The 17,826-nt window shown below is 36.5% G+C and overlaps 3 protein-coding genes across 7 annotated transcripts in view; 1 reads left to right on the forward strand and 2 right to left on the reverse strand.

Moving 5' to 3' along the window:
- Positions 1-9,703, reverse strand: part of LOC132046774 (uncharacterized) — a 51,328-nt gene extending 41,625 nt beyond the window's left edge. Inside the window, exon 1 of the mRNA XM_059437522.1 lies at positions 9,054-9,703. Coding sequence (XP_059293505.1) covers positions 9,082-9,576 — 495 coding nt within the window. The 5' untranslated portion in view covers positions 9,577-9,703 and the 3' untranslated portion in view covers positions 9,054-9,081. The remainder of the gene's footprint in view (positions 1-9,053) is intronic.
- LOC132046773 (telomere repeat-binding factor 1-like) lies at positions 248-6,757 on the forward strand. 4 transcript variants are annotated; one of them, XM_059437517.1, is made up of 6 exons: positions 253-527; positions 1,584-1,816; positions 1,946-2,163; positions 2,939-3,023; positions 4,133-4,216; positions 5,426-6,757. In XM_059437517.1, exons 2-6 carry the CDS (start codon positions 1,667-1,669, stop codon positions 5,777-5,779), a joined length of 891 nt encoding a protein of 296 aa, XP_059293500.1. In that variant the 5' UTR covers positions 253-527; positions 1,584-1,666; the 3' UTR covers positions 5,780-6,757. The 4 variants fall into 4 exon arrangements, with proteins under 4 accessions (XP_059293504.1, XP_059293500.1, XP_059293502.1 ...); XM_059437519.1 differs by having other exon boundaries at positions 1,620-1,816; XM_059437520.1 differs by having other exon boundaries at positions 1,623-1,816.
- A 1,741-nt stretch (positions 9,704-11,444) lies between the features above and the next one.
- LOC132046775 (pentatricopeptide repeat-containing protein At5g67570, chloroplastic) lies at positions 11,445-17,170 on the reverse strand. Of its 2 annotated transcripts, XM_059437523.1 has the most exons (9): positions 16,530-17,168; positions 16,054-16,245; positions 15,832-15,913; positions 15,556-15,744; positions 15,171-15,284; positions 14,644-14,737; positions 14,413-14,570; positions 12,774-13,211; positions 11,445-12,345 (listed from the first exon to the last, which is right to left on the reverse strand). In XM_059437523.1, exons 1-9 carry the CDS (start codon positions 17,078-17,080, stop codon positions 11,602-11,604), a joined length of 2,562 nt encoding a protein of 853 aa, XP_059293506.1. In that variant the 5' UTR covers positions 17,081-17,168; the 3' UTR covers positions 11,445-11,601. The 2 variants fall into 2 exon arrangements, with proteins under 2 accessions (XP_059293506.1, XP_059293507.1); XM_059437524.1 differs by lacking the exon at positions 12,774-13,211 and having other exon boundaries at positions 16,530-17,170.
- Positions 17,171-17,826: the final 656 nt, after the last annotated feature.

Below are 17,826 nucleotides of genomic sequence, written 5' to 3' on the forward strand. Positions count from 1 at the left end.
CATCCTCCATCCGTTCTAAAAAAAGTGTTATCTTAGCAAAAAATTGTCCCAAAATAGTATCAACTTAGGAATTCAAGTCAAAATTTTATATTTATCTCCAATTATGCCCTAACATTAATGAAGTAGTTCTCTTTAATATTGTTTAATTCTCAAAAAATATATAATAACTAAGAATAATTTAGTAAATTTATATTGTATTTATTGATTTGTTAATGAACATAGTTTTTATGAAGGTGACAAAAAACAAGTTATGGTTTCGAGAAGAAAATGACAATTTTTTTTTCTGTGGTTTGATTAGTAGGGGTCATGCTTCGCGGCAACTAAAATTCGACAGATCAGAAAGAGAAGGCTACTTGTAGTTTGTTGCGGTCTCAATCTGAAATTTCATTCTCGTGTAACTAGGGTTTCAAATTTAATTCATTCATCGTTGTCTCAGCACTCTCGACGAATTACAATGCGTTAAATTTGTGTTCGGCAATTAGTTATCTATGTCACTGTCAAAAATTCAGCATCGCGTTTTCTTCCTGGTACTACTCAACAGTATTAATAATAGTTTAATATCCATATGCAAATGTTATCTGGGCCTCCAATTTTTGAGCTTCTTTGTTTCTTTAAGCTTGAAATGAGAACCTCCAATGTTTTCTGCTTTTATTTTTATTTTTATTATTGGTGTATTGAAATTTTATACTGGTGTTACATTCTTTTGTTTGAACAATGTGCAGTTGCTGAATATACTTCTACAGCATATAATAATAGTAATAATCACTATCCATTAGGATTCTAATAATCAGAGGTATGGGTCACGGGTTCGAGCCGCGGAAGTAGCTGTAGGCTGTCTGCATCACACCCCTGGGTGCCGCTAGTGGCGGAGCTAGATAATTTTTCAAGGGTGTTCGAATTTTTATATATATATATATATATTAGACCTTAGATAGGAGGTTACAGAGGACACGGATTAGGGTAGAAGGCAAGCAGGTAGTTGAGCGCTGTCCTACTTAGTCATAGTAGTATTCTTATAGTGTTTTTTTTTTTTTTTTTTTTTTTGTGTCCTTCGATATCTGTTGTTTCTTGTACTTTGGTTATCGTATGATGTTGTGGTAGTTATTGCTTCTTTGTTTTTCAGCTAGCTTTTTTCATGCTTTTTACAGTATTTTTCCATGTCTTCTATACTGCTTTGAACTGCCTGTCCTTGTACCGAGGGTCTACCGGAAACAGCCTCACTACCTCCCAAGGTAGGGGTAAGGTCTACGTACACTTTACCCTCCCCAGACCCCACTATGTGGGATTTCACTGGGTATGTTGTTGTATATTAAGGTTGTTCAGTATCTAATGCCTTTTGGCGAAGGGTGTTCGGCTGGGCTGTGGCTCCGCCACTGGGTGCGGCCCTTCCCCAAACCCTACTAGCGTGGGATGTTTTGTGCACCGGGCTGCCTATTAATCACTATCCACTACACGTGCGTGTATGGTAACATAGTTTACAAATGAATAGTTTCTGTGATATAATTTCAGATTCTAGTTTGTTCTGCTTATTTTTTTATTGATCATTTATACTTGGGTATTTGCATTTCTTTTGCCACAATCAGATATTTGTTTATTGAAAGGTGAGATGCCTCTCTAAGTAGGGAAGCTCAACTCTGCATCAGTGTCAAAAAGGTATCAACCTATTATGGGTGCACCAAAGCAGAAGTGGACATCAGAAGAAGAAGCTGCCCTTAAAGCAGGTGTTGCTAAGTATGGGGTTGGCAAGTGGAGCACCATAATCAAAGATCCAGAGTTTTCTGATATTTTGCGTTCTCGTTCAAATGTGGACCTAAAGGTATTAGACAATATCGTTAGCTTATCTTGCCTGTACCAATTGGGGAAGCTTATACTTCTCCAACTGGAACTTCTTGGTTTTCATATAGTTATGCCAAAAGTATAGTTGCTCAAATGGGCCATTGGACAGGATAAATGGAGAAATCTACATGTTATGGCATGTGGGTGGGGTTCTAGGCAGCCAGGGAGGATTGGGTATAAAAGCATTCAGCCAACAGTGAAGCATGTCGATAATGCCTTGGAAATTAGCACTGTGGTTGAGAATGGTATAGAAGTTCTTGATGCCAGCCCTCTTGCATCATCCAATGAAAAGCTGGAGGATGTTGGGTCTAAGGAGCCAATTTCAAGGTTATTATGCTATCCATTCCTTTACCTCTTTTATAATCTAAACTTGGATTCTTCCAAGTTGGTCTTAAAGTTTATCATTGTGCTTGAAGAGCTGTTGCAAGAAAAAGCTCTTAAGTGACTTCTTGATGCGGACATCACTATTAAGAAGGTATCTCACATAATTATTTGAAAGTCAAATCACTAAGGTAAACATTTACTAAAGCCAATTGGCATAACATCTGAGAGGTGGTGGCTTTTGAAGAATCTGAAGTTTAATATTCTTTCACCAAAAGTACTTTATTGGTATGAAGTCATAATTTAAATCAATACTGAAAGTTTACACGCGGCATAATGCTTGTCTCTTTGTTTCTACCCTTCGCAGAATAATTTACTGCTTCAATATTGTGACACACCTAAATAAATCAATACTGAAAGTGTACCACCTTTAGCATTTTAACTTTTAGATAAGGCAATTCATAGTTTCACACAATTCGATAGAGTATTGGAGTCCTAGTTCGACTTTTGCCATCATCCACTAGAAAATGTTTTGTGCTTTGGCTAATAAAAAGAATCAGATCATAATTGAAGGGTGTTTGCTACAGATTGAACATAGTATTTTCATGTGTTTGACCCATGAAAAGAATCGGGCTTGCACATGAGGGGTATGCAGACATAAAATAAACGAATAAAAGTGACCCCACTCTAACAATTTGATCTTTTATGGGGTTTTTCACACAATAAAAATAAGTATTTTCCCTTAGAATTGAGCTTTCTGGGGCTTGATTTTTGACTGCAGATTGGATGATCTTATCTTGGAGGTGATAGCAGGATTGAAGGAACCACGTGGGTGTAGTCGAACAACAATTTCTTCATATCTTGAGGTATTGCTTCTTACCAGTTATTAGCACAGTTTATTATGCAAATATGAGCTAAGGCTAAGTGGAGAGAGTTCAATGATTTGAAGGATTTATAAGTCTTGTTTAACTATTATTGTAAGGCATGTGTATCAATATTGTCTCTATTGGTATGCCTTAAACAATTTTGTCAATCTTCCTTTAATGAAACTACTTGTATGCTTCTAAATTCTGCCTAATTGAGCATATTCCCTGACAATCTTCTGTCTTTTTCCTTTGAACTACATCCACCTTAAACACCTGAAATAGAGAAAGACCATTTAAGTTTTCCAAGAACTTTGACAAATGGAAAAATGAAAAGATTTTCCTTCTCCCAAATACTGCCTAGTCTCTTATTTGTGAATATACTAGTGTCAACAGATATGGTATTGGTGTTGATACTTTGTACGTAAAGCAAAACGTAGTAGATGTTGAAAGTATCCATATTGATCACATATTCATCATCCCTGCAACATAGCTTCTCCCCTTGGCTAGACTTTATGTTGTTTCATCACCCACACCTTGACTGCATGAAGAATTATGCCAGGTACCTTATTGGGGTGGGGAGACTATAGAAAGTGGAAAGGCGTGCTATTAATGTTATTTAACATGCAGAGGCAGATTCAAGATTTAAAGTTCTTTGCACCGAACGCGTGTACTTTATTATGGGTTCATAATTGACTGTTTGTTAAAAATTTAATTGTTTTTCACATATATATCTATGTCGAAAATACTAGGTTCAGTTGATCCATTAAATATGGTTGCATCAGCATCTGCTGACATGGATGCACAACCTAACTTCTGGGGGCCTTAACCCATTTTACATTAATCCAATTCCCTATACACCGGTTACACCCTTAAGTAAAGGTGGGTTTTATGCTCTATTTTGGAGTAAGATGGATATGGATTTCCCGAAGGGGAAAAAAGAAATAGGAAGTTCCTCCTTTGGCTACAGTTTAAGAACCTTAGTTAATTTCTTCCTGTCTTTGGTGACATATCAACAAGGGTATGGACTTTGGTATTATGGACTTTGTGAATACCACTGCGTTCTTTATACTTTTAGGTGTCAGTAACTTCATATTTTTCTTTGCTTAAAGGAACACTTCATGGCACCTCCAGATTTTGAAAAGCTGTTAGTGGCAAATTTGAAGGCGCTGGTTGAAAATGGAAGACTGATAAAGGTAATGCAAATGATGAAATCTCCTCTTTTGGTGTTCAAGTTAGGTGCATTGGCAGGAAATGCAGTAGGTCTATTTTACTCCATGCAAAATGGCAAATTGGATATATTTGACAGATCTATATCGACACAGTATTGAGAGCAATGAATCTTCAAGATATTTTTCTAGTACGGAATTTTTCTAAAGACCACATATTGATCATAATGACAGATGGCAGGAGTTTACTGCAAACTTATATACACTGAGCCAGGTGAAGATTTATTATTTTTTGGGTACTTTATAACCGAGAAATCCCTGTTAGCTGACCCAACCATAGTTGGCCCATATGTTTGAAACTCGGGAGATAATGGACATTACATTAACAGATGCTGATTGGCCATTCCATCTTGTTCTAGCATTAAAATCAATAATAGATGATTAGTGATCAGGAAGACAGTTCTAAGATAATAGCTATATGATTATTTTGAAATTACATTAGTTTTGGGAAGGTGAAAGAACATTTCACAATTGTCATTTCGTAATCTCAGAGGCGGAGGACCTATGTATAACTCGTGATATATTTAAGTGGCCATTTTGGTGATCGATATTTTTTCTTCTTCAACCCCCACCCCCCTGCCGGGAATGGAATTAGTGTAGGTGGCGGGATAATAATGCCCCAAAAGATTAAACTAATTTCCTGCACTGTCACGTGTCATTTAATTGTTAATGGTTGGTGTGAAATCTGCGGAGTCGTGGAGAAGATTGGGAACTACTAGCTTAACTAGAGGAAGTAATATTGTTTTATGTCAAGACTAATATCATGTCTATTCTCGGACTTTAAGCTTTATCTGCAGTGCAACATCAAGCCAGGTTGTTTCATTGATGGAAACACTGAGAGGTAAGGCAACTGGGAGTTTATTATTCCTTTTGCCGCATCAATTTGTATGGTCTGTGGTACCATTCCCTTTGAGTTATGATCCCTCTCCTGAATTATGAAGTTCCTTATGTTGAACAGTTGAGAATGCCTGCTATAAAATTCTTTAAATAAGTTACAATTGTGAAAATTTGATACGTAAATGAATTTAGCTTTCTGCAACTTAGTTTTTGTGCATTTTTCCTTTTGTTTATGTGTCTCTATAGAAGATCAGGCAAACAGTAAATAAATAGCCCGACAATGATTAACGTTTGTTGATTGTTAATTTTGGATATTAATACCTGTATTTTTATTGATAGGTGAAGCATCAGTACAGGATTACACCGAGTAGAGTATCATCTTGTGTCGGGGGAAACGATTTCCCATTGTTTCTGGAGGGGAAGCAGAAGGATTCCCCAAAGCTTAATAACAATGGAGTTAGAATACTTACAAAAGCACAAATTGATGCAGAGCTAGCCCAAATGATGAGCTTGAGTGCAGAGGAGATTGCTGCAGCTGCTGCACAAGCCGTTGCAGACGCAGAAGCTGATATTGCTGAGGCAGAAAGGGCAGCTAGAGATGCGGAGGAGGCTGAAGCAGAGGCAGAAGCGGCACAATGCTTTGCTGAAGCAGCATTGAAGGCATTGAATCCACGAACCCTCCGTGTTTGGTAAGCTTATCTTCTAAGTTTTCTTTTCATTAAGCAAACAATCAATCAACCATGCTTAAATCTCAAATTATTTTGTGGTTGGATTATAATGTCACCATCCCTGGGGTTCAAACCATGATAGTTCCAATTTTGATTTGCCGAAATCTCCTTGCGTTGGTCCTACGAAGAAAGAACTCATGTATATTCAAATATCTTTTTGGTTTTCGAGACTATTCCACTTCTAGTATGAAATCAGCCTTTTGACTTTTAAATAATTCATTACTCGCTTTGTTGGAAAGAAGAAATTATCTAGATAGTAAAAAGAGCAGCTCGGTGCATGAAGTATCCCCATGCACACAGGTCCAGGTATGTGCCCACACCCTAAGGGCGTGTGATGTAGGCAAGCTTACCCTGACGCAAAGCATCAATGGTTGATTCCACCGCTCGAACTCGTGACCTACCAGTCACACGAAGACAAGTTTACCGTTGCGCCAAGGCTCTTCCTCATTTACCTACATAGTACTATTTTTGTTTTGGTGTGCGGTGACTGTCGGGTTGATCATTTTGCCTATGAAGTAAAGAATTAGGTGGCCTGCTGTTTCACTATCTATCCTTTTTGTTTTTCATTTATACTAACTATGTTAGAAGTTTCTATATCATTATACTAGCTGAAATAAAAACCTAATGGTTTGGTTGCACAAAAGATTTTCACATCTATTCGCCTCTTTACAATGTCTTTCTTGTTTATGCAGATGATATTATTTGATTGCCACAGCTATGGTCTTCATCTTCCAGCTTAAATGTCAATGTGTTGTAGATATGTGAAAAGATTTGTAAATGTGGAGCATTGTGTCCATTGGCAGTGATCTAAATATATTATTGAGGTTACAACAAAATTTACAGGCAAAACATGGTGCTTTTATTTTTGTTGAGTTGCAGTACACATACCCTCTTTTGTAGCCTGTTTTTGGGTGTAAAGTACTGCACAAAGAAAGTTAGTTGAGTTGCCATGGAACCCCCCCAACCCAACCAAATGAAGTTTCTGATGATCTCTGAGCATATAAAATAATTTCTAGTCCTGATCATATCATTAGACTACATCGATTTTACTGGAATATACTTTTTAGTTTAAACTAGTTTATATTGCTACAAATTATTGATGGTAGATGTTAAATACATCTACCATCAGCAGCACTTGCACTTTAATCGACTTGTTCACAAAATTATTGTGCATTAATTTCTTTGGAAAGTGAAGATCAATTTCAGGCTATATTTACACGATCTGAAACTGTTAGTTCTAAGGGCGACCTTCCAGAGAGCTTTTCTAGTGTTTCTGCATGCAACAATTATCCAGTTTTTCCTTATTTATTTTTCATCCTACAGGCTCCAACCATCAGACCTTTGGCTACTGGGTAGCGGGAATTTGTCAATGTGCCTATTGGCAACGAGCGATAGAAAAAAGGGGTTAACGTACGCATGCGAGATATAAACATAATGCTCAAATCTTTTCTTCCCCTTCATGAGAGTTGATGAGAAATAATTACATTCTCCTCTTAAAATTGTTTATTCAGCATGTCATACGACAAATATTTTCAGTCCAGGACAATCCATGCATCATATCCAGGAAGAAGAAATTAGAATGAGAGATGACTCAACCAAGCGCAATGATGAAACTTAAACTCAAAAATTTATATCCTAAAATTTGCTGCTGTATTTTCTTTGGATCGGTTAATTTGCTGTTGTAATATCAGGGAGCCAAAGACCCTGAACCTCTAAAAACCTCGTATACGTACTCCACTAAGTTCCTGCATTCAATTCCTACAGAAAGTGCAACAAAAGTCTAAAACTTTTAAAAGGGACAAATACAAACGACTCATGACTGGGCAAAAATGACATTTCAAGTTTGTCCTTTCACCTCGATTATTGAGAGGATAAGGGGGCAGTGCACCAAGTATTTTAGGCCTGAAATTGTCCATTAACTCTTAGGTTCTTCAGTTTCTTCCCCAATCTCATAAGCAATGTAACAGTTTCTACTCTTTTTTTTATGCTTTTGATTACTATAAGTCTATAACTGTTTTTAATATTCTCATGGAATAAAATACTTTTACTTACGGGAGAAGCAAGAAATGGGTTGGAACTTACTTCGAGTAGAAACCAATTATATCAGTCACAAGACAAACAGAGACTTGAACAAACATAAAGGTCATGGAAGAACCACTGCACAAAAGATGCGGGACACATTAGAATGTAGCCCAAAGAGTTTACATTCAAAGAAGCAACTTCTATCCTAATAAAAAGGATAAGGGTTTGTAATTTATCACATCATTCTAGCAAAGTACTCCTTTACATGAAAACACACATTAACAGATTGTGAATGCAAAAGAACATGACTACAACTGAACTAGGATATCTAAGACACAAGCAGGGCCATTCTTAGAAAGCAATAATTAAAGAATGACGTGTCAAGTTATAATCAACAGTACCCAACATCCAATTTGGGGATAGGCATACTGATGGCCGCCAGATGAAGAAAGGAGCAAGGAACAAATCTCTAAGAGAAAGTTGTATACTTGCATGGTAACTACCAAAGTAGCACAAAAATTAGAGAAACAAGCATGGTACCTTTTTGGATTGCTGATCCATCAGAAAGACAATCATCTTTCGCTTTCTAAGATTTCAAAGAATATGCTAGCAATTGAGAAATCATAAGATGATATGGCAGGTCATATACCAATGGTGTCCATTTCAAATTTGGGTAACTATCTATGCACTTGCAACTGTGATCCCAAGGTAACCATGCTATACAAAATAAATGATCACCATAGAACTCCCTAAAATGAGCTAGTGTGAAAAAACCTTAAACCAACACAAAAGCAGAGAGGAAGTGATCTTGCCATAATATCCGCAAGCTCAGCAAGTTATTGCAATTTCAACGAACTTTATGGCAGGTTGCAAATCAACTGAGATAAGCAATTGACCGAGATAAACCAGGAGTATATAATTAATGTACAACTCCCAAAACAAGCCAGTGGGAAATAACCTTAGATCACTACAAGGGAGAAACATGGATCTTACAACCCAAGAATAATCAAAATCCACAATCCCAGAAAGTTACTAAAATTTCAAACAACTCTATAGCACATACCAAATGAGCTAAAATAAAAGTAGTAAACCAGGAACTATAAACAGCAAAGGGACACATAAAACAAGTACCAAAATCAATGTAGTAAAGTCCCTAGCATTATGCAACCAAAATTCATCAAAATGGACTACAATTTCCATTCCCCATGAAAAATAACAATTTAGAGTATAAGAACATTGGAAAATTTATTCTAATACCGCTGTGGCACCAATTGCCTTGAGTTTTTCAATAATAGCATCAGCTTCATCTTTGGTTACTCCTTTTTTCACCACAGCTGGCGCTTTTTCCACTAACTCCTTAGCTTCCTTTAAGCCCAAATCAGTAAAAGACCTAATTTCCTTAATCACCTTAATCTTAGCCGCCGCATCAAACTTATCAAGCTTTACATCAAATATAATTTTTTCTTCAACCTTTGCATCTGTAGCCGCTCCACCGGTCCCAGTTGATGAAGATCCGGAACCCAGACCCGAAACGGCAGGCCCATATCGATTAAGGCCCATTTTGTGACGGAATAGAATGGCGTAATCATATTTTTCGATCTTATTTAGGTCTAGAAGTTGGTCAGCGATACGTTCTAACTTTTGGGTTCGGGTTTCTGTAACTGTGCAGAGTGTGGAAACTATTGATGGGGCACGGATCCCAGAAATGAGTCTTGTTTTTGAAATTAAAGATGATGCCATTTTCAGTGATTTGCAGAGAATTGTGTTATTAGGGTTTTAGAAATGTAGGGGAAGTGGGAAGAAGAAGAGGACTGAGGGAATAACGGCGTCGTTTTTATGTTAACTGTAACGAGTTGGCTAGTTGAGACTTCATTTTGGATTTTCTAAAATGTTTTCAAGTATAGAGATTTTCTCCACCTGCACATGTTATAACCTTTGAGAAAAGGTCATAAATAGTCTCTTATCTAAGGGAGTAGGTCTAAAATGATCCCTTAACTATATACTTACCGATTTTAGTCCTTTAACTATCCAAAAACTTATCAAATTTGGGTCTCCATCTATTTTTTATACAATCAGACAAACTCATAAAACTTATCAAACCATTCCTATCTATATTCTCTCTCCATCGCTATTTTTTATACAACCTCAACTTTTCTCCTCAAGTTTTCTCTCGTGTTTTGTAAAACTCATAAACCTTCCGTCGGTTTTGTTAAAAAAAAAAAATTAAAAAAAAAACTGAGGTTCTCACGTCATTTTTTTTTTTTTTGAAAATTAAAGAATGAAATGTAGGAACTTGGAGTTAAACCCGGGTATGTTCCTTAGCATTAAAGGGCTTTACCACTAGACCACTGATATTTTTTGTTCATATACTAACATTGATTTAATTTATACTGTTTTTTCGCTCTAAAACCCGACGGATTCCGTCTCCGTCAGTTTTTTTATAAAAAAATAAAAAATAAAAAACCGACGGACTCCATCGGTTTATTATAGAAAATAATATAACAAATAATTATATTTTTTCGCGCATTTTTGTGCAAAAAATAATCGACGCAGTCCGTCGATTTTCTTAAAAAAAAAAAAATTAAAAAAATTATTGAAAAAACCGACAGAATCTGTCGGTCCTTCCGTCAGTTTTTTCCATCGATTTTTTTCCGTCCGTTTTTACCAGTTTTTTAGTAGTGTTTGAAAAGAATGGTTACAGAAATTTTGTGCCTGAGTTTATCTTTTCAAATTTTAGAGACTCGAAAGCGACACCAGTGCCAGAATGCTCTTTTTTTTAAAAAAAATTTAACAAGAGGAACTTGAGGAAAAAGAAGCAGGGAGAGAGAAATATAGGTCTGAGGAATGGTTTAATGATTAATCTCACGAAGGTTTATGAGTTTGTACTCTGTTTGTATAAAAAAATAGATGGAGATCAAATTTGATAAGTTTTTGGATAGTTAAAGGACTAAAACCGGTAAGTGTATAGTTAAAGGACCATTTTAGACCTACTCCCATAGATAAGGGACTATTTGTGGCCTTTTCTCTATAACCTTTGCGTTAATTTATTCTTAAATAAAATATATATTAATCGAAAAACTATATTCCTCCTATTTTTGAGTGATTATCTTGTACTGCTTTTAAAGAGTGAAACAATGGTAAGTCTTAAACAAAACATATTCTTCGTATTATCTTTATTAGCCGTTCATCCAACGATAAACTCCATCCGAATTATAGAGCTATGACACAATCCCTAATTTATTTTTAAGAAAACAAATCTGTACCATATCCGGATCTAATTAAAGAGATAAGTTCAACTAATCCTCCATAAGTAAATTAAATGTAGGATTTGAATTAAGAAAATATATGCTTAAGACGTTAATTTTTCATAATAAGCACTATAACTGGATGGTGTTTACTAGGCTTACGTTTCAGACTTGGTGTTTGCCAATTATAGTGGTAAAAGTGTGTTAGAATTGGAAAATATCTCGTGTTTTCCCCCTTAATTGATACATTGTACAAAATGATAACAGAACTAATTTCATCCTTACATTAGTTTCCAAGTTCCTTCCGCTTTTGTTTTCCCTAACATCCTAAATATGAAACAATGAGTAAATTAGTTCTAAGGAAATCATATAATATCACACCCCATACGCTTCAACTATCTCACTGCTACATTACATTTTTACAAGGTTGAAATTCCTGTAACCCTTTATCATAGTCAATCTACAGCATCATTGCAAGGAGGCTTATCATAAGGAAGAAGCAATTTCTGTGAAAGAAAACTCACATCTGGCCTAGTTGAAAGGTGAAGAATGTATTATCTTTTTTCCTCATATCCTCCCAAGTCTTTAATATTTCATTCGCTGAGGGAACCTTGGTTTCACAAGAGTTGTCATCTTCATCACTAGACATCCCGAGTCCTAACTGATCGTCGATATCATCTAACTCATCAAATTGGTCATCAAAAGTTAATTCGTCATCAGAAAGCTCAAAGATTGTGTTTGTCCTAGATCTCTCATCTACTCTGGGACTTAAGTTTGACAAATCCGAAACTAACTCCTTGTCGGCAACCTTTTCTCTCTCATCATAGGCTTCATTACTACAATCATCTTCATCAACTTGAACATGCTGAAGGTTAAATTCATCTGTATTAGCACTGACATCTGTTGCAGATTCAACAGGTTCGTCGATTAAAAGCACTCTTGAAGTGCAAGATCCACAAAGAGATTCCAATGCCCTGCGCAAATTTACAATGGTCGTGTCTGATCCCAAACTCTGGCTGCATAGCACATCTAATAATCCTCTCAAACTAGAATGGCTAATTCTTTCATCGTTGCTGTTGAATAGGTCAATCCACTGTTGGAAACTGACTTGAAATGGAGCATGAACCATTGATTTAATTAGAGCAACAGCTCTTGCATGATCATGTTGACAGGTAGCATGACATAGAATCTCAAAGAAGAATGATCGATCAGGTATTTGACCAACTTCCAGTGTTGCATCAAAGGCATGCTCTAGCAAATGCACCTGCATCAACAACGAAAAAGCTTATAAAAGGAAATGAAGAGAATACAAACAAACAGGATCTGATTTTTAACCTAGTTCTGACAACTGGTTTTTGACATAACTCCAATAACAGAGACTCATCTGGAACATAAACAACTCATGATAAGTAACTAAATCCACAATTCTTCATCAAAAAAGTAACTAAATCCACAATTATAAGAGTATTTTGTCTTTCTTTCCTCTCAGCTTTTTTCTACTGTCATAGCTCAATTGCACGTAAACAGTTGAAATGTGGTGAATCAACCTATAGGCCTACACATTTTGACCAGGTAGACATCATTGGTTAGATTTCTTTCTATCTGGAAGGAGGGTGTTACTCTACTATTCGGTGTCAAAAAGATATCACAAAATGCAGGTCCTGATATATAAAACAGTCTTTCAAATTTTACCTTCCCAGCTTTTGATGCTTCCACCAAGAGGTTCGCGTGTCTGCTTTGATCAAGGTGATACCCAGCTAAAGCCATCTCCTTGTACACATACTCAAAGTATTCCCACTGGAGAGAGCAAGCCGAGGACTCAAGCATCGAGGTGTATGTATATGCATCTAGCCTACGAGAAGAACTCAAATTACCCTGGCAAAGTTGAGGACCGGGATCTTCTGTCTTAGCCCACTCAAATAATTCCTTAGCTTTAAAGAACATATCATTCTTTCCATAAACCTTCAACATGGCATTTATGATTCCTATGTCGGGTTCGCAGTGTTTTTTACTGTTCTCATATATACATATACAACCATCAACATGTCCACCGTCCATGGATGAAAAAATCATGCCAGTAAAGGTAACAGCCAAAGGTCTTGTGTGTCGTAGCATTTTCAGCTTCTCAATCTGTGGTAAGAGTGGAATGACTGAGAATTGAGTTTGTGCATCAAAAGATCAGCAGAAGATGAACCATGAAGGCACATTTACACAAAGAGGAGACCTTTTCGATGAAAGTGAGATAGCATAAATAACACACAGCAGAAGATGCATACTTGAAGGGAACAAAATTTTGAGGCATGCAAGGACTAAAGATCAAAGATTAAAAAATAAAATGGAAGGAACCGATGCATGGGTACACAATGAATTTACTCTACAAGTACTATTACCGACTTTTCCTTTTTAAAAGGAAAAAAAAAACTTATCATGACACCGCTCGTAGCTATAAAGGCGAGAGAAAAGATACCTACATCCCTCAATCAACGGGATTGAAAAACTACCACAAATAAAGCTTAAGAGAGGATGCATGGAATTGCTAGAATGAACTTATTGATGATTTCAATTAGAATCCAACATCTGCCAGAATAAGTACCATCTAAAACAAAGAAGACCTCAATAAATTGCCTAAATTTAAATGATAATTTTCCTAGGTGTTTGGCCAAAAATTCCAAATATTTTTCACTTTATTTGGAATTTATGAAGTTGGAGTTGAAGACGGAGTTGTGTTTGGTTATACATTTTGCAAAGGGAAGAAGAGGGCACCTTATTTGCAATTTATGAAGATGGAGTTGGAAACAGCCCCTCCTCTGCCTCCCAAGGTAGGAGGGGTAACGTCTGCGTACATTCTACCCTCCCCACACCCCACTTTGTGGGATTTCACTGGGTTTGTTGTTGTTGTTGGAGTTGATAAACAGGTTTGGAGCACATCTCCAAATTTGGAATTGGATATGGAAATTTTATAACCAAATACTGATTTTGAAATAAAGTGAAAATATTCCAAAAAAAAAAAAGTGAAATTATCATGGCCAAATGGCTCCGTTGTAACTTAGACTGAAACAAGTGCTTTACTACGTGCAAACTTTGTGTCCCCAAAAATACAAAAATGCGCTAATTAAATTTCAAAAAACTAATCCTGCTGTAAATTAAGCAATAGAAATGACAAAGGAACTTCTTCATACAGTAAACAACATAGGAACTGACTTCTGAGAGAGTCCAAATAATTATCTATATAACTTCAGCGCAGTAACACAAGGAAGTCAGGGTGTATAAAAACCATGAAAAGGAAAACAGATAAAGTGAAAAAGGTTAAAGTGAAAAAGGGTATCCACACCTCCAAGAATGCTTCTTTCCACATCCCATGGTAGCAAAGACAGCAAGCCAGCTCATAATACACTGAGGCGCTTCCAACAACTCCTCTTTGTTCCATTTCCCTCACTGCTTGAATGGCTTCATTGACTCTCCCCTCTTCCCATAAAGATTTTACAAGAACTAAAAGAATGCCGCAATAAGTCTCTAAAAGAAAAAGGCTCGAGAGTGAAAACTGAAAAGAAAACCATCTTACCTTTGTAACTAAGAGCTTTTAGGGCTTCCCCACTTCTCTTCATCTTTCCAAAAAACTCATGGACAAGGTCATATTTTCGAGATTGCAACATTACCTTTCAACAAAAGTGCAGCACGCTTGTAACACTTACAATGCTGCTATAACGATTTGGAAATAAATAACAAGCATTTGTTCACGTAACAGTAATAAATGAGCAATTTGCAATGCTGTTCGCAACTTCCTAAACCCACTCTATATGAACCATGAATTAGAAGGAACACAAAATATAATTATCAAAAACACAAGATGATGTCTCCAGTTCAGATCTAAGCAGAAGGCAAAACAGTTACTAATATTGATTGCTCAGTACTGGTATCAGAAGTATGAATTGCCCCCAGATATTATAAATAATTTTTTGATTTCATGAACTCTTTACAGTTATAACAGGGATAGCCTAATTACTTTAGTAACTCAAAGCACTTTCTTAGTGATAGACTTCGCGAGTAATACAAAGTCAACTTTTATTAAACGAAATGGCAAAAGCCTACCTCCATTGCAAGTCCATAGCTTGGCCCATTTGGCTTAACACCATTCTTTCGCAACTGCTCAAAAACCCAGAACACTCCCCTCCACTGGCGGGATGGTACACAAGAATTTAAAACCTAGCAGCCATTTAGTTAAAGATCAAAGAAGTCACAACTATGCAGATTATCAAACATAAAAAAGAAATTGGGACTTATGTTGCTAGGACTCTTCAAAAATGTGAACGGGTGCGTGTCGGATTCTCCAAAAGTTTTGTATTTTTGGAGAATCCGACATGGGTGCGGCATCCAAAGTGAAGAGTCCATGCAACTTAGATTGGGACCCAGAAGTAAAAACACTACTTTTTATCAGAAAAGAATAAAGACAATTGAAAGGACAACAATTACTTACAGCATTATATACCACAATATCCGGTTGAAGAACAGGGTCCCAATTCTTCCTCCGCATGTACTTTAATTTTTCGGGTTTTTGCTTCATGCAGTCAATGATGTTGATCAACTCTTTGAGCAAACCAGCTTGGCCAAGTGTAACTGCCACGCTATGGTAGGCTGCTATATCAGGGTAAATATAGGCATCCCCCTAAACGTCACAAAGTGTTAGACTCTCTCCAACCACATCATATGAGTATATTCAAGAAGAATCCGACAGATATGAGTTAGGAAATACTCTCATCAAATTGAAAACTTGAAGAGCTTCACGGGGCCTCCTTGCTTTCCCTAGAACTGCCAACAGTTTTGTGTACACAAACCTAGAAAAAGCAAATGTTTCTCCTTTTTCAAAATAGAAGCAACGTATATACATGACAGATTTACTATTGACAAAAGAATAGCTCTGGAACAAAGCATTACTAAGATAACATTTGATTAATTGCTGATAGAACATATATACCTGCTTTTGCTGCATCTATGTTCCTTAGAGTTGTAAACCCAGTGTACAACAGACAATGCGTGTCTCCACTGTCCCTTTTCACCAAGCCCTTCCACTAACCTCAGCATTTGCTCCTCAGTATACTGCAATCCAGAGTGTTTCATCAACTTAGAAAACTTATAATCCTTCACACTTAGTTCCGTCCCACTCAATCTACAACAAAAATGTAGAAAATCATCAGCTTCAAAACCGCTTCTCCAACCTACTGTAAACATATCAATAGTACTATAACAATAACAATTACAACTTAATGTCAAACTAAAAGAGTTGACTATATGGTATACAAGAATAGTACTGAATAGGGTGTATTAGTAATGCTGGGAGTAGTTACGTTGGCATTACTTTTTATCGACTATTTGGTTTATTGTATTAAATGAATAGGGTGTATTAGAATAGGAATAGTACTGGTATTGAGTCAGCTATATTTGTTTACATACCTATCAATGATAAACCGAATTATCTCAGCTTCGCCTCTACGGCGTTGTCTGTAATCCCAGTTAGCCCTTTCATTATCAAACCATCCTTGTTTAATTTCAACATCACTATCCAAAAGCCATGAAAATTTATCTCTTTCACTCTCAATTATATCACTTAGCTCCCAAAGATGCTCAGAATTCAATTTATCACCAGAATACACTTTACTCTCACTACAAATCTCTTGCAATTTGAGTTTCTCAACCTTCTCCCAAGGCTTTCCCACTATTCTTTCATCATTTTTAGCATTCACTGCTTTCTTAAAGCTTTTATACTCTGACTTAACGGCATGGAAATATGATTCTTCGGCTAGGGTTTGTTTTTGGGTTTCTGTGAGTGGTGGGGGTTCTTTAGAGGCTTGTTTGGTAAGGCGTCTGTTGAATTTTTGAAGTTCTTTTTTGCGGAGTGTGTGGATGATTTTTGGAGTTGGGTTGACGCCTTTTTGAAGGAGATTTTGCTTTAACTTGTCGATGTTTATTGAGGGAAGACGTGGAGGTCCGGTGGAGGCTTCCATGGAGAAGTGAAATGAAGTTTGCAGAAGCAATTACAGGTTGGTCTTCCCCGCTCTTTGCTGATAAGACTACCGGGACTACCAGTTTAGTATTTGATTTAGATTTTATTAGGAGCAAGATTTTCTTTTAAAAAAAATATTAATTAAAAATTATAATAATATTGCTAGCAAATTGGATTCTCGCTCTGTCCCAATTAACATGGCACACTTTTCTTTTTAGGGAATGATAAATAAAATGTCACATTTTTATAGTTAGAAATAACTTAACTTTACGAGATAATTTACAACCACACATTTATCTAAGGTTTGTTTTCGGCCAAAAATTTCAAAAGTTTTCCTTTTTTTTATTAAACTCTATTCCTAATCAAATAGTGCCACATAAACTGGGACGGAGTGGAGTATTACTTTGAAGTGATTTTTTAATGCAACAACAACATATCTAGTGTAATCACACTAGTGGTCCGGAGACGGTAGGATGTACGCAAACCTTATCCCTATCCTGGGAGGTAGAGAGGTCGTTTTCGATAGATTCAGCTCAGAATAAACCAATAACAAAGCAAGTCAAATCGAAAAAGAGAATAGTAACCACCACAAAATAGTATGCTCAGCGAAGAACAAGAGACAACGACTACGAGAGACAATAAATAATGACAGAAATCAAATAACAAGAAAATACAGAAGAAATACAACGAATGCTAGTAAGAAAGGATAAGCGAGACAACCTCTACTGCGTACTAGCTCTCTATCCT

The sequence above is a fragment of the Lycium ferocissimum genome, chromosome 2 (assembly GCF_029784015.1).
Source record: "Lycium ferocissimum isolate CSIRO_LF1 chromosome 2, AGI_CSIRO_Lferr_CH_V1, whole genome shotgun sequence".
Classification (NCBI taxonomy): Eukaryota; Viridiplantae; Streptophyta; class Magnoliopsida; order Solanales; family Solanaceae; genus Lycium; species Lycium ferocissimum.